The sequence below is a fragment of the Varroa destructor genome, unplaced genomic scaffold (assembly GCF_002443255.2).
Source record: "Varroa destructor unplaced genomic scaffold, Vdes_3.0 BEIS01000001.1, whole genome shotgun sequence".
In the NCBI taxonomy this organism is placed as follows: domain Eukaryota; kingdom Metazoa; phylum Arthropoda; class Arachnida; order Mesostigmata; family Varroidae; genus Varroa; species Varroa destructor.
The window spans coordinates 52,957,925-52,974,836 of record NW_019211454.1 but is presented as its reverse complement, the minus strand read 5'-3'; the positions used below and the strand labels follow the sequence as shown (position 1 = coordinate 52,974,836).

Sequence of the window (16,912 nt, the reverse complement as noted above, 5' to 3'; positions counted from 1 at the left end):
ACTAATCATTGCACATCATTATTTTATGAAAAAGTCAAACTGACTAGATGTTTTATTCAAAAGAAACAATTTAATTGAAAAAAATATAATAAATACTAAAAAACGAGATATATCATGGTGTAAAGCGTACAAAAAGTATCCCCTCACCGAGCTAGGAGGTACTCATTTTATTTTATATAAAGATACCATACGCTACGATACAAACTTGAAAATATCTTACGAACATGTGTGCGAAAAGTTTTTATGATTTATTTGAATTTACTTTTTTTTTTTTACTTCGAGCGATATGCAACATAAAGTAAAGACGAAGCGAAGAAAATGGAAAAGTCGGGATTTTTATGGCGAAGGCAAACAACAAAAGAATAGGCCACCCCGGATTTTGGCAATACACAACGAGACGGTTAAAAGTTGTCAAAGAAGTTACTGAAAATACAAAATTAAGTTTTCGTAGGACTGCTGAAGCCCCAATAAGGACAAATGTACGTAGTTCATAGGAAAACTCAACATATCCTCGACGAATAATGCTATCAAAATAGATACATGTGAGGATTCGTTGTAGAAACAAGCGTTCTTTATAATCCTTAACATGTGCCATAATAATCTGAAAATGAGTTGTCATTGGCGTCCTGCGATGAATCGCGAATTCCTGTCGTTTTTTTGGATTCCTTACGTCTTCGCAGGACACAATATAGGTTGGCCTGTTTAGAGAAGACGTTGGTCACTGCGCTTAAGGAATGTTTGCGCAATTCATTACTAATGATTCAGTAATTCTTGGAGCGTTTATCTACTAGTAGTTCAGTCACAAGGCATCATAGCTAGTGTCTTGTAATCCTATTATTGCTGCTAATAACGCGTACGACAGTGAAAATCGCTCTAGCTGTGTTACAGCAGATAGCACGGTTGTGTCATTTTGAAACGCCCGTGCTTTATCCGTTACCCCGAACACCAGTAGCTATCCGACTACAAACAGATATAGTCCTACTTTATAGACACGAGACGCAAATACGCGTATAGAAATTCGAATGATTTGCTCAGTTTAGCAAGCAGGTAACGCTTTGAGGTGCCAAATCGTCGTGAGTCTGAAATTTATTTTTTTTTTTTTAGGGACTGCGCTCGACTGTGTGTGTATGCTTATAGGTGGTTATGACCCGGACACGTTATGGTCAAGATTCGTATCTGGGCATAGGCACAGGGTTCGGTTCGTGCTGATGGAACAACTAACGGCGATGATGGACGTAAAATTCGAAATATAAAGAGGTGGTTACGGCCCAAACAACGATATAAGCACTTTTAAAATGGCGCGCAGTTTGTGAATGGTAGCCATTATTCTGTTTCGAAAGATCTTAAACTTTTCCAATGCTCAACCCCCAAGTGCCACAGTTAGCTTTCAGGGGCTGAAAGGCGTAGGGTTTAACATCAGCGTACGTATACAACAAGAGATATGAACCACCCTGAAGCCGTTACTCGATGCCACGTTTAGATTCCTCCCTTACCTCCAAGGTTTGTTTCCATATTTAATATACGCTTATCAATTTCTTAATGTGTTCCAAGCTTTTATAAACGTACGAAGCAGTCTAAGGGGAAATGGGGTCGTAGCCCTTAGCTATCCAGAATTCGAAATTTAACACGAAAGCCATTGACATTCCTCATTCCTACCGCGCCTTTAGAAACACCCGACGGTGATGGGTTTACTGTTAAGGTTAACTGAAATATAATGCCGTAAAAAGCCACACTTAATTGGGCACCGGGTTTAGATGGAGTTTTGTAGTTTGCTCGCTCAGAACTGTATACAAATGAATTAGCTAGCTCGGATTCATTTGTACTGGCGTGTGCCAATTTCTTTTTTTTGCACTTGATCTGTGTATAAGGTTTTCTTTCTTTGTTCTATATAAAATACCAGTGACCGACTGACGCCTCAAACCTTTCTCATATCAAAACTTATTAAACAGGTATAAGTAGTATTTAAATTGAGCATTCTACAGCCACATTAAAAAACCTCGATAGAGGGCGCGTCGGTTAGAGTTACTTCATCTCTATAAATCAAGTGCCGTATACTATTAGTACTAAAGCCGTCCACATTCGTATGCCAATTAATCTTTGGCTACGCTTACATCTGTAGACAAGAGAAATCTGTCCATATGGTGCCATCGTTAATGAGCCTAGGAAGCATTAACTAAGCTGGGGCAAACTTGTTAGCTTTGCACGAGCCTAGCATGACGCAATTAATACTGCTCTAGGTCGAAATGCCAAACGCGCCGACTTTCAAACTATTATTTGACCTGACGGCACGCAGAGGTGTAATAGGGGGCTTCCAGGTCGATTTACCAATAGGAAGTGAAACTACTTGCCTAGGATGCGATATTGTGGAATACGCACATCGTTAAATTACTTGGGTTAGCATTAGAAAATGTTGCATAAGCATTTCAGTGAGTCAAATGCAAACAATAACAACGACGGTTATAATCAATAACGTCAATACCCATTATTTAATATCGCTTTAAAAACAGCTAAGCAACATAAATTAACGACGCATAGAATTACATAATAAAGTGACCGAGCTTTATTCCTTCTCTTTCTGTTTGGCTCAGTTGACTTTATTTCCCTGATCGACTTTTCACATGTTGACCTCTTGCTCTTCTATTTCATCTGTTGTTAGCTTCTCCGTTCTTTCCCTTCGGATTTTGCTTTTGAAGATTGAAGTATATACACGAGTTCTATAGTCACCTACTAGTTTCGTTTGAGCTACCTAGTGGGTGCTCTCCAACGCATCAATTCCCTATTTACCCTTACCTGTGTTATTACTTAATATTTTCAGCGAATCGCTACATTCGCGTAATTATTCGATTCTCGCTCCGATCGTCTCTGCTTATTTTTCTATTGGCTTTCTATGCGTAGCCTAACTAGATACTACATAATACAATAACCGACCTTTTTTCATTTTGCTTTTTTTCGGTGATTCCCTGAACTTCATTTCCCTGACCGATTTTTTACGTTTTCACCTATTTTTTTTTATCTATCTTGCCTCCTCCTTCGTCCGCGATAGTAGTCAATCGTTCATAGTGAACTTTACAGAAAGGGAACCGACGAAATGTTGTGCAGCAAACGTAAAAGAAACGAGGACGATTTCGGTTGAACGAAGTCACGGCTTATTTCGGCAATCTCGGATAATGGACTTGATATTCGGGACCGTCACGAAGTTCTTTTCATGACAATTTTTGCTCCCGTCCAAAATAAAAACCTATCCCGCACACCCACATAACCTTTTTCTTTCTGTGCTTCTCGGCGTTGACTATCTCAGTCGTGTAACTATTCTCCCTCTCTTAATTGCGATTGCGCCTGCTTTAAGTTCTCAAGTGCCGATCTACACCAGCTTATTGATCGCCTCAAGTTAGATGAGCTATGAGGGACGTGCGAGGTTCGAAGGTCGCTTATCAAAAAATAATGGTTTAGGAACACATTACTATATCTGGCCGACCAGCTCACGCACTTAGTATATCTATTAGATATTTGTATGTCTACTTACGCAACTGTGTTTGTTATTATATATTTTTGTATAGATTTGTATATTTATGTAAGCATTGCGCGAGTCGTGCGTGTCTGCTACCCCCTTTGTTTGTCTTAGTAGTCCTTTATCATAATATGTATCTGAACTTGGAATTACATATTTTCATATATATATAGTTTGATCTTCGCCAAATATTTCTGGTCTCACCATGAATTTGATCGCAGTCGATATTATTCAAGCTTTGTCGTATGTTTGTGTCATTTTTATTTCCTGTCTTTGCTTTTCTTTATGCCTTATTACACATTCGAATAAATAGCATCTTTTGCGTATTTGCTCTGTCTAGATATCCACGGTTCTTCTCTGGTTTTCCTTTTTGCTAGTCAATCTGCATCGAAGTCCAAGTTTACGATTGAAACCGCTCATTTAGCAGACGACTTTTGCAGACGACATGTGCACTGTTCCTGTGTTTGATTCTAACAGCTCGAACGAACGATCAACTGGTACGTTGTGACTGACTCGAAGATGTAGCTAAGTTCTGGAAATCCCTCCTACACTGCACCCTTTCATGTGCACACGCCGTTTCGGCTTTAAGGCGATTTTAAGATTATGATATGGCTACTCTGACATTTACGTCGTTTTAAGGTTGCTTCGGCTTTTTAAATGCGTACGACAGCTTTGTTTTTCGTGATATATGCATATACATCTTTTGTAGCCATCCTCTCACGGGATCACGAAGTAATAGCCACAATCGACTATCTGTTTCTTATCAGTATGGAAAAGCCTTCTCCAGAAATTTCGGACATGTATATCTACACCTCATGGTCATGTCACATAGCTTTATATGTGGAGAATGGCATGGTGTACGGTATAGACTGGAATCGCATTTCTAATCTACTCCGTAAGTCTTTAAACCGTAAGTTTGTCGCACAACTGATGACTTATGTGTTCGATTTCTACTTTCACAATCATCGAGAGCTTCACACACCAATTGATTACCATTTTGCTGCTGGGAGAGCCGTACTGCACAAAAACAAAATGAAGTCTATCCCGCGCACTCGACTCATTGCAAACCAGCCGCCACAGCATAGTTTGCAGTGGCAATTACGTCTTATAGAGAATATATATATATATATGTATGTATATATATATATGTATGTACATACATACATATATATACATACATATATATATATATATATAAAGTAGCCATGAAATAATTTTTCTAGGAATGTCGCCACGAATCTCTTCCATTTGACAAGGACATAATCGAGACTGACAAATAAATATCGTGGATTGTGTTATATTGAGAACGCAGAATTTTGTAGGTGAAGTTGATCCACACCTACCAAGCCCATGTAAGTCCACTTAATTCTTATAAATCCCCACAAACATCCTCTCTATTTGCAGATACGGAAATTGTCAAAGTACGTTCATTCAAATTGCTTATTCATGATGGATGATGAAAGTCTGCACAGCGAACCACTTGGACTACTAGTAATAACTAATGTGCAGGCTATGTACTGGTCGAAATGTTCCGTCACCACTTAATAATACCACAATGACGTTTTAGGGGGCAAGTGTGGCTGAATATGCAACATGATGCAATAGCCGCTGGTAATCAATAGTGTTGTAGTGGTAACCGCACTAACGATAATCACAATGGTACTAACAGTGATCAGGCTAGTGTTCTTTCGAAGGTATAGACCTCCTGCGCTAATAAAGTTGGCGCCACCTGCATGCTAGCAAGTATTGTACATTGTGATATCGAGATACGAAGAAGGGACGAAGCCTTCATCGTTGCCGTTTCGCATCCTTACTCGCGTCCAACCGTCACCTTGATCAAGTTCAACAATGTACATTTCGTCCTGCTCGTTCATTGATATCGCACCCTCGTTCTCCGCTGAAAAATACAAAGATACATACATACATAGAATTGTCGAAGGTTAACGAGGCTAATAACGATGAATAAATAATATGAATGGATATCACAAACCAATAGAGTCTTGATACTAGGAGGTGTCGAACGATACAGACAAGAAACAACATATCAACAAAATCATTATCAGGCGTCAAGGTACGTACATAGATTAATACTGATAAGACAATGTCGTTGGTGACACTTTTGTTTACAACGAGTGAGCAGGTCAACTGATAGATCAAACTTGAGGTGACAAGTCAGACGCCGGTCGAATCAATTGATTCCGTTTACGAGATGCCACGTTCGTTCACCAGACTCGATGACATTCTAGAAAATGTGCGCCTACCTTGAAACGTATAAAGTGCTATGGCGGTGCCTAAAGGCGGAAGCGGCTCGTTTTCACCGTCGTTGCAGGGGGCGTCAAAGTCCGGATCATCGATGTCCCGGAGGGAACCGCTACCGACGCCACTTTCCGAGTTGAACGCACCGTGATCGCCGTTCGAACTGCCCGTGTAGTTTCCACCTCCACCTGCAATCGTCGCGTACACTGTCGTCACACCGTTCGTCATCCCGAAAAGTCCCACAATAGCAGACGACACACAACGCGTTGTAGCACGTATGGCAGATGCACAGCAATAATTGCAGATGGCATAACAGCAGAATACATGTCACGGCAGAAGAGGCAAATAAAGCGAAAATAGAAAACAAAAAATACAACGAACAAAATGGAAAACATTTATGACATGCATGTACAAACAGAACGGAACATATAACCGATAAGGGCAAATAGTTGCTTCAATGTAATAATGATATCAGTGGTCAGTTTACGTTATTCGAGTGACTGATGGAATTAGAGACAGGTTGAACGGTTTCAAAGAATAGATAGTTCCAGAGTCACAATAAGCGTCTAGTAAATTGCAAAGCTTTGTCGTCCACAGCGAATCTTGTGCCTTGAAAGGCAACATGAGAGCTGCATTTCTTCACGACACACTCAGCTATTCATCGTGAAATATATTTAGTTCAAATTTTCGTCGGGTTAAGTACTTTAGGAAATTTCGACATCACAGACAAACCATTACTGACACACGCAGTGGCACAAACAGGCAAATGAAATGTCGCTCAACCAGCCACACTTAAATTTACCATTCCAAAGAGCCTGTGTTACTCGAAACAAAAAAGACGTAAAAATAATGGCCTTCATTCGTTGACTATCAAATGTATCTGTAGCATAAAACTCACACCATCCCAAGTTAATAAGTTACTTCTCGCTAGACTTTTAGACCAAATAATTATTTATCTTAACCGGCACTAAACACACGCAGCATTCAATCTGCAAGCACGTCAGTCACACCCAATCCATTGGCAACTTCGTTGCTTAGAGAAGGAGCGATTCTTTCATTCGATTTTGCCTGTGCTTCGATTAAATTTATCCTCTGATTATTCTTCGGCCGTGCGATCCGATGCAGCAGTTCGCGTGCACGTTTTCTGATCTAGCCTACCTTCCTCTTCAATCGGTGGAATACTGTGAGCACCCGTCAGGTTGCTTGGCGATAGCGTATCACCTTCATTTGAGAGGTGACACTCTCCGCTAATTCCTCCGGCACTGAACAGTCCGCAATGTAGCTCCGTCGTAGACATTCCGTGCGGAACACACTGGAGCGGTTCGGGAGACGCTGACGCTTTGGTAGTTACCGAATGAACCGTGTGCGTCGGAGGACACACCAACGAATTGATAGGACTCAGAGGAGCGTGTGGGGTATTGGGTGTAGCAGGATTTGATGAGGTCGCTGACGAAGAGGACGAGGATCTGTTATGCATCATGCCGCTATTGGAAGAGGTATGGCCATTAGTAGTGCCATGGGTAGCATGACTATTTAGCATGCCCCCATGACCTTGGAGGATGTGATGTCCATTGCTGCTTTTACTGTTCTTGCCGCTGCTATTAGAAGCGATATGCTTACTCTTGTAGCCTTTGCCACTAGGAGGATGCTGGTGTCCATGGTGAACGTGATGGGGGTGCGTACCTGAATTGTTGTGAATGTTCGATTCGTCGGAGTTGGAGCGCGAGAGAGAGCCCGTGTCCTCGGCGCTGATGATCGAGTTGCCGCGAGCGTGACCGCTATGTCGTTTAACCGCGTCCGGCGTCGAGGACTCGATCTCGTTCAGAAGGCTCTGATATCTAGGCAAAGAAGTCGCGCAAAATAATTAGGATGTCACTTGCTTTATATTATTCAATGATATTGCTTATATGATGAAGAAAAGTCTCTTCAGGTCGTTCTGGAGACTGTGCGTTGTCACTGAATATATATATATATACATATATACGTACGTACCTTTGTGCCTGCTGGTGTAAGCTATCAATACGTTTGGTACAACGGTCGCTTTCGGCGTCAAGAGATGCTGGGTCTCCAAGCGCTGAGTTGCCTTCGTACGTCTCTCGCATTCTTCGTAGGCCATCCTTCTGATTCGTCTCGTGCGCCAACTCATCACGGATATCGTTGAGCCTTTTCTGGATCTTTTTGCGCCGCTGATTCGGCGGGAGGTCCGACCAAGTCTCATCCTTCGCATCCTCAAGATTGTTCTGCAATGCAATGGGTGAAGTGTGAATGATCAGCCGCAAGCGGCTGGTAAGGCTATATACTGATAGATGCTATTGATTAGGCTCAAACACGTTAGAAAGAAATCGCAAATAGTATGACTTTCGCTAACAATCGCTGACCTGAAGGCACTTGCTTTATGGGGAACACTGTTGCTAGTGGGAATATATGAAGCGCTGCAATGCTACAACATCTTTCAATCGCTACATTTTTCCAGTGCCTTCGTCTTCCAAAATTCGTCTTCTCCGTCTCCTTCCTGATCAAAACAGTTAGCTTTAACTAAAATATGGCTTCTAAGATGTACCAAAGTATGATCGTTATGATGAGGACAACAACGACACAACTTGTAACTTTTTATCTGTAAACGATAAAGCTACCCGAGCTGACATTCATTTACGTTCGTAAACATCTCTATGCTAGCATTTACTTGACCGAAACTATTTGTCTAACTAACAACAACGGTTGACAATACTGGCCTCCACTGGCTATGCTAACTACTATTGCATACCGACTGCGAGCGGCATTACCCTAATACGACGCTTGACACAGTTATAGACATAAGGATATAGGTCTTCGCTCATTTCTATTTGCCAAAACTCACAATGGCGGTAATAAATGCAATATATCGAAGTATTTTCACCACAGTCAACGATTAACGAGGTGACAAACAATGGACAGTTAGTTAGCTGGCTGAAAGGCGGAGAACACTCCGGCAGCAAAACGCGTGAACTGCACCTATTAAGTAGGGTTCAAAGGCTGGTTTCTAGCATCCGGTACCGCCAAATACCATTGAAACGCATTGGGATAGTCAGACATCATAGCTATCGGTTACTAGTTGAATATAGCGAAAGAAATATAGATAGAAGCTACCTTGCTTGCAAACGCTCTAACTGCCGTAACCGAAACAGACAACGGCGATCGCAATGAAACAAGTGATCAACGCGTTTCATTGTATTCTTCATCGTGCATCGAACGGACGTAACGACATCGGTGTCAACTGCCACCGACCAGCTGACGTAGCGTGGCATAACGGAGATGCACATGCTGATGACGGCATTCACCGTAACCACCGACTATCGTAATCGAAGGTGATCTAGCAGCGGATACCGACGGCAAGCGGCCAGAAACAACATCTCTTCTGATGTCTTCCTCATCTTCCGCAATTCTGCTCGTAAAAGTTCGTTCGATCAGACAGGAACTACGGGGCCGGACTCCCATCCATATAGCTCACCATCACAATTCCATAGTACGATGACTAAAGCCGCAACTACTATGTACGATTTTGGGGATATCGTCTAGGTCGTCGTTATTGACGAATCAACGGTATGCGAGCTGCTGATCGAAGCACAAAAAATCACGCTGGCCATCGTCGTTGACAACGAAACAAGTCAAATACCGCTATCCACCAAAGTTTCGTTCACCTAACGATCGGATGAAAACGCTGATCTTTGCAAAGGATCAAATATTGCGAATCAAGTTGGCCAGGAAGTCGACTAGCAGACGCCACCCTTTGAGCTGTCGCTGTGTGTACCAGGTAACGACCGAAAACGACAGTTTCTCGTAAATAGCTCTTTAATGCAAGGCGGAATAACCAGTTTCGAGTCGACGCATTGGCTGTGTACGTCAGCCCCAATCGACACTAATATTTACAACTAGAAGTTGAAAAGTAACGAACATTTTTGAGCATTATGAAAGCATGACTGAGGGGAATACATGAGGTGGGAAATGAGACTGGTGTAAAAATTATGGAGGATACAATGCACGTGTAATGCTCGGACACGCGTATACGCTATATATATATATATATAATAGATTTGCATTAAGAAGTAAAGACGCCCGGGTAGCCAACGTGTCGGGGTTGCCAAACCATCTGGACCAAAACATGCGCTGATCATTCAAGCAATGTGACTATGGGTTGTTTAAACAATCGCTCATGTTCCGCTCGCACAACTACTTTCACTCCACACCGTCTAGCTAGAACTATGGTAACTATTAATGTATATTATTTTACCACACAGGACAGCGGAGAAAATGCACTACACTGAAGTAACTGATTCGACCTCACACCTAGGACGGGCTCAGGGGCTGAATGTTCACAAGGCAGCCGGGATACTTACAGCCAATGACGCGTCAGTAGTCATCCGTGATGATGACGATTTGTTTGATTGCAGAGACATAAGAGCAAGGAACTTCGTTAGCGCGTCCAACTCATATAATGCGATAATAACAATGGCACAGACTGACAGCGTACTTGAAGCAGCTTTATTGTTACATCCTCAAGTAACTGTTATCTTTCCTAAAGTTTAATACAAATATGTATTTGTTTTGATAGAGTCATCAATGTAGAATTGTCTCTACTCTAAAAAGTTTCAACATCATCAAAAAACACCTAGAAACTGCTCTGCTAGATCTGGGCTATATTGCAGGTGCCATATGACAACAAGCGGTAATGAAGTAGGTACAACAACTAAACGTTCTAAACTTGTCGAATTTTAGGACTAAAATAATCATCGATTTAATTTTGTTGGGTTCGATATCGGAGCTATAAACTCTATCGTGAGCAACCAATAGTTTGTGAGTTAACGCTGTTGTACTCGTTATATTCTGAGTGTACCTTATTCGACGGGCCGAATATTGTAGAAAGAAGCGTCCTTTTTTTTATTTTTGAAGAGATCGTTCCACGTTGCGTCTCTTTTTTGTGGTGAGGACCGCCGCTGCTGTAGTTAAGACTCGCACCGTTCGTCTTTTCTTCGCTCAGAGTCTCAAATGGGAAATCGTCCGGAGGGAAGAAACCACTTTTATACTTGTCAACGACCATTTCGGAATCTTTGACTGGATCTATTTTGTCGGCAGCGGCTATAATCTCATTGAGACATTTCAGTACGATGGGATTCACCTTGAGCTGGGCTTGTGCTACTTCCTTCATGAAATTTTGAATGCACGTGATTCGTCGCTCGTCCATCTGTTGAAGATCGCTGAAAACACGGGGCATGTATTCGTTGAAGTGCATTCGCTGCAACGAAACAAGCCAGCAAACTTGAAATGAGGTTGTGATAGAAACGTTGAGACGAGTATTGCATTTCACCTTTGTACACATCTTTGTTAACCTGTACCTGAAGCATACGCTCTATACTATTCAAATATATTATATATATATATATTAATAATATATAAATGATTGAACAGCAAAGGCATATCGTCCGAATCTACGTGGTTATACGGCTCAAATACGTACTTCAATCTAGTAGATATTCGCTAAGCGCAAATAGCTGAAAATGATTATATTGAAGATATCGCCTTGGTCAACGGTCGGAGTTATACAATACGGGCACAGTTATTTGTATAGCTTACATATTTGTTTTTCGAAAGAGCAACGTTCGAAGTGCTTGTTTCGTTTTTGCTATTTGTCGTACCTAACGCTATTTACCATTATTGGTTAACTGCGCGAACCGACTGGCGCGGACCGAGAGCAAATTTACAGAACGGTCAATGAACTTAATTATGACTGCCTTTTATAATTTTTTGTGCCTTTCAAAAGACTCGATTAATATTATCATGACTATCATCATTATCAGTCACAATTATCCGAATAATACAACATAACTAAGGAGATAAGATAACGAACCAATCCCATAAGAAAGTGAAGGTTCGATACGGTACCAACTCCATGTCACTCCTGACCAGCCTTGTTAAGCCAGTCAAGAAGCTTGCACAGGTCGCGCTCAGGTTGAGGCAAGAAATTATGTTTCACAAAACCCTTCGACTTACCTGGAGTTCGTTGGTTTTTTGAAGCTGTGAAGCGTACTCCGCCTTGGATTCCTCACAGAACTGGTTTTTAGATATTGAAGACAGCCTAGCGACATTGATCTCGGCTCGAGAGAGATGCATATCATTTTCGGCCCGTTCATACTTCTCCTGCATCTTCTCAGCATCGCGATGTGCTTTAATATAGGAACGTTGACACTTCTCCATCTGTTGGACACAACTTTGCAGATTCTGCTGCAACTTGCTCCCCTCGGCCAGTAGGCGCTTCCTTTCGTCTTTAAGCTCGCGGACGAGGCTAGCAATCTCCTTGGCTATGTTCTGAACCAGTACTTCGGAGATGACCTCATGCTGGCCTGCCAGATCTGCTATTTCATTGAGCATCGCATTGAAAGCCAGGTGCGTAGTGAAATTAGTGTCATCTTCCTCCACCAGCCCCTGTCGAGCCTTTTTCGGCTGATACTTCCGCGCCATCTTGCGTAACTTGTCGGCGTACTCGTTCTCTATGGCAGAACGCTCCTTGATAAACGCGAGGAAGTTCTCCAGAAACTGCACGCCATTAAGGGTGTGTCCTGAGATTTTCTCATATTGATCCTGAAATATCGAGGCGCCAAAAGAAGGAACAGTGATTTTAGTAGTTGCTGACTGATTACAGTGAGTCCAGATAATGTACGATCAACGTACATTGCTGCATGAGTGACGCTAGCATACTGCGACTTCGACTAATCAGTCCTGTTTGGCCGCGGTCCACCCAATGAACAATCGGGACGGCTCCCAACAACTCCCACGCAGTCCATATTAGTGTACGGCCGGCAGCTAAGCACTTCATATACAACATAATGTGAAGAAAGCAATGCATTCAATTAAACAAAGATGATAATCTTTGTTACTTAGTCCTCCTCACTCTCGCACACCATTTCTGCGATATTTGCGACCTACTTTACAGACAACACCGACAAGGATGACGATGCCGACGCTGCCACAATGAAATTAGATTAGGACGAAACCCTTACAGTGTATTATGCCCACTTTTGTGGATTATAGCGCGCACACATGGAAAAGTTGCGAGCTATTGACTAAGCATGACACGGCATGGGTGAAGCGTCACGATGCATCACTGTGTGGAGTTACATCCTATTGTAGATCAAAAGACGAAAAAAATTCCGATTCGATCAAGCAGTTCCGGTCGCTATGGTTAGGTTGGTACGGCCTCAGCTTAATCGCCCTCAACGGCTAGATTGCACCTGACCCAGTGTTCCAGATAGGCGAATTTCTAAATGCTAATCGTATGATCGATTATGAACTTCCGTCCGTTTAGGAACATGGCACAAACAATGACAGGCCAATATTAGGCCTATTATTTATTACCAAATGACTTTAAATAAGCTTTCTTGTTTATCATCGCGTACACCAAATCAGTACTTTTAGACACTAGCTTAGCTCTATCCATGCTGTGTCATGTTTAAAAGACGATAGAAAAATTCGGTAAAAATAATGGCTAATTCCTAATAATAATAGATAAGAAACAGGGTGATATCCACAACGCAAACACTTACAGGCCACAAGACGGCAGCACTTTCTTCGTCAGGTATTATCGTTACACAATTCAAATAGCGAACTACGCTAGATGGCATCTCGGACCATTCTTCAGTTTTTTTTCTATAGCGCCTTTAATTGCTTAGCTTCCAGCAGCTTTGCCAAACCACTAGCGTTACGCGCCTTTTTCCCACCATTTGAAACCGACGGTGGCTCCGTCTAGAGGTTACGTTGCAGGCCTCGACGTCTACGATTTGTTAATGATAAAAAGTGTCGCTGACCGACATATGAGATTGTGGCGGCCGCCGCAGCGGCTCATCGACCTAACGGAGTTTCGTTGAACGTAAGTGCTAAAAGACCAAGTCACAACATTAACACCAATAGCAGGAAGCGCAGATAGAGCAGAAGTGAGGAAAGGGTCTCTCGCTTAGCGAACACATAGATAACCAAAAAAGAAACTCTTAAACAGTTCTAGTAAATAGCAAACTCTTGATAGATATAGCATTCGTTAACTATTTTTAAAGACTGTTGCATTCTGCCTCGTTCGACACACATGTACGTATGGTTAGGAATAATGCAAAGAGTTTGATAACGGCTCCCTCGTACGGAAGATTTGCTTCGTTGGGTAAGTGGTCATGGAAATTAGGCGCTACTGCGATGACCATAGGTATACGTATATGCCTGTTAAGGTAGAAGGTTAAACGTGTAGAAATTCGTCTCACATCATCATCGATTTAAAATAAAAGAATGTTAGCCTCACTCAAGCTGCTATCAAATAAGCTTTGCAACACTCAACGATCTACATGAACAGACCACACGCAGGATGGGGTATTTCTCATATAAAAGTTTGGCAAGACAGCTAACAGCGACAATGCTGAAGAAATACTCGCAATGAAACTAGCATACACGGTGATTTGGCTAGCAACTGGCAACAAAATCGCTATCCAAAGATAAGCGTTGAATCCCTCCATTCGCTCGCGCCACTCTAGCTCTATTCTATTGTTCTACTAACTTTTTACCCTCCGTCCCGCGCCACACATTATTTGCCCATCGACAATAGGCCGCTACTAGACCACCGTACAGGGAACCCGATCCACATGTACAACTGTTCACGCCGTTACGTCCACATACGTCGCATCGAGTGTTAACATAACTAGTACCGTCTACATGGTTTTTGGCCTGATGCTGAGCGACAGTTCCACTTTGGTGGCCTGCTGCGCTAAAATGGTCCATTCGATTTGTTTGACGCTGCTGTGTTTTTTTTACGGCAAGAGCCAGTGCACCAAAGTATAGCTAAAACAATGCGCCCAATGCTATTACCCCTCTCCCGTCATCTGGTTGTTGTTGTCGTTTCAATAGACAATACAATGTATATATTTTTAGACCCACGTATTATATCTATGCCATACACATGTATTGCACAGGCATAGCGATTATTTGGCAACGCGACCAGCCGCCGCACGACACCATGATTCACCTTCAGCCAATGTGATATCCGCCCGAAAAATCCAAATTTGTCCATCCCCGTTTTCATGAAATGGGTATCGAACGAACTTTTCAACGTAGGATGACAAAGCTTCAAAAGATACTTGCAAACAATTTCCTAAGAATTGCCCATCGGAATCTGGGATGATGTGCTCTAGAATAGATCGTTGGGGCAATCGGTTTTACTCAATAGCGCGTCAAATGAAAAGCAATCATCTTTCATAGAATATACAATGGATCTAAAATAATACATAATCATATCTCACTGGTGGTTTATAATAACTCAACGAGAATACATCCCTGAACAAACCATCTGTACAAGCGCGTTCCATCCGTACGATCGATACTGCCAACTAAAATCACACTTTTTTTTTATACTGATTTATCCGCATTGTACTAAATGACCACCCACAACAAGTTCGTTGCTTCTTCTTCTCTATCGGATACTGATCAACCATTGAATCAACGCCTACAACTGGCCTCGTTTTTCCGTTTATTTTTGTCAGTGGATTCAGATAACGTAAAACAGTGATCCGATATAGACGTCGTAGCGTATTGAAGCGTCAGGGGATTAGCAGTACCACTCTATCACTAGTAATAATAACTATTTGACGTATGTGCTCACCCAGTCAATTGAAGCCTATAACTATGTTTCACACCCCTCGAATACCCTTCCTCTACCTATGTCGGGTAACATTCTAACGTGAAGCACGCGGCGTTTATTCTCTTCGACAATCCTGCGGTGTATGACTAGGGCACGACGTAGAACACAGTAAAGATCTACGTTGCCGGCTACTTACTGCGAGTTACAAGGTGAGGCTTGTGTGCATGCCCATTTCTGACGTACACTTACATGCGTGCATATCCTGGCCGATTTATGTGTGTCTGTTTACGCTCATCCATATATAGTCTAGTTGTACTGTATTCTTGTTGCACGAAGAAAATATTTGCATTACAAATGCATCTTTGCTCGAATTTACTCTTCAGAGCCAGATTTCATGCACAGGTGTAGTGCATGAGAGAAGTAGAGTGGGACGTCTGCACGGCAAGCTTATGTTGATGACGGCATATCGTCGTAGGATGCGATTACGTTATACTCTTTTAGGAGTAGGCGGAGAACTTCTGTCGATCCACTTCTTGCGAAGCTGCTCGCTAGATCTCAACGGTTCTACCGCCTATGCTTGTTTCGGCGGTTATGCTGTGGATGCTTAAGTATAGAAAAGTGCACATTCTACTTCGAGCCATTGAGCTGAACCTAATCCCCACAGTATTGCCTATATGTATAAACCGTACAGAATTACAGCGAGTACTATATACGAAAAAAAAAAAAACAATCGGCTTATCCAGTTCGTTAACGTACGTCGGCGAGACCTAAGTCGATGAGACGTCTCAAAACTCTCGGTAACTCAAAACAGGGCAAAGAACACTAATCAACAACAACAACTTCGAGAAAAACGACGCCAATGCCAGTCATCATCGTTGCATTGGTGATTTCTCGGTCGATTTTTACCGTGAACAGCCACGATCTATCAGGCATAGTTTAGTTAGCGTGGAAAAAAACACTGTTCCGTTTTGATGACCTGCTCTTACAACGTCTTAGGTCTAGTGTCAGGTAACTGGTATCACGATGACTCAGGATGTTCGACACCTCGGGAATCGGCAAGACCCTTTGAACATTTGAAACAATCGTTTCAAAGGAATCAAACAGCCGCTGACACCGTACAATTTGGAAGAAACCCTTGCGTTTTAGGATTGTGCAATCTGGTCACGCCCATCAGCGACCAGAATTAGTACTACTGCTGCTACTATAGTAGTCAGCAATTTGATTATGGTCAAGACGGCAATTACAAATGTCTTTATTCCATTTGCAAAATGAACGGAAATGATAGCCGTGACGTCAATAGCCTATAGATATAGTCGTATCGTGATATTGGGCCGATTTTGGTGTGATCAATTCATCTGTCACACAAAATGTCAGAGCCCCTGCGAAATTCAGACGACTGAAACTTCAAGCTGGTTGCAACTCTGTTCGAACGCGTACGTACATGTAATGTATTTTATTAGATACTTTTTCGGTCAGATAGCCCATTATAATGTCTGAAGTGGTAT

At 42.2% G+C, this 16,912-nt stretch overlaps 1 protein-coding gene and 1 long non-coding RNA gene across 15 annotated transcripts in view; one reads left to right on the top strand and one right to left on the bottom strand.

Annotated features, from left to right (window-relative positions):
- Positions 1-2,580, top strand: part of LOC111243476 (uncharacterized) — a 32,991-nt gene extending 30,411 nt beyond the window's left edge. For all 7 annotated transcript variants that reach the window (XR_015317190.1, XR_002670490.2, XR_015317217.1 and 4 more), the window contains one exon: positions 1,105-2,580. This is a non-coding gene — a long non-coding RNA (uncharacterized LOC111243476). The remainder of the gene's footprint in view (positions 1-1,104) is intronic.
- Positions 2,538-16,912, bottom strand: part of Cip4 (formin-binding protein 1-like Cip4) — a 74,517-nt gene continuing 60,142 nt past the window's right edge. For 4 of the 8 annotated variants that reach the window (XM_022789104.2, XM_086974385.1, XM_086974430.1 and 1 more), the window contains exons 2-7: positions 11,789-12,376; positions 10,635-11,033; positions 7,757-8,004; positions 7,448-7,602; positions 5,770-5,970; positions 2,538-5,405 (exon numbers count right to left, since the gene is read on the bottom strand). In XM_022789104.2, coding sequence (XP_022644839.1) covers positions 5,245-5,405; positions 5,770-5,970; positions 7,448-7,602; positions 7,757-8,004; positions 10,635-11,033; positions 11,789-12,376 — 1,752 coding nt within the window. In that variant the 3' untranslated portion in view covers positions 2,538-5,244. Of the gene's footprint in view, positions 5,406-5,769; positions 5,971-7,447; positions 7,603-7,756; positions 8,005-10,634; positions 11,034-11,788; positions 12,377-13,338; positions 13,607-16,912 lie in introns of those variants that run through there. The other 4 variants (XM_022789103.2, XM_022789101.2, XM_022789100.2 and 1 more) reach the window with 4 other exon arrangements.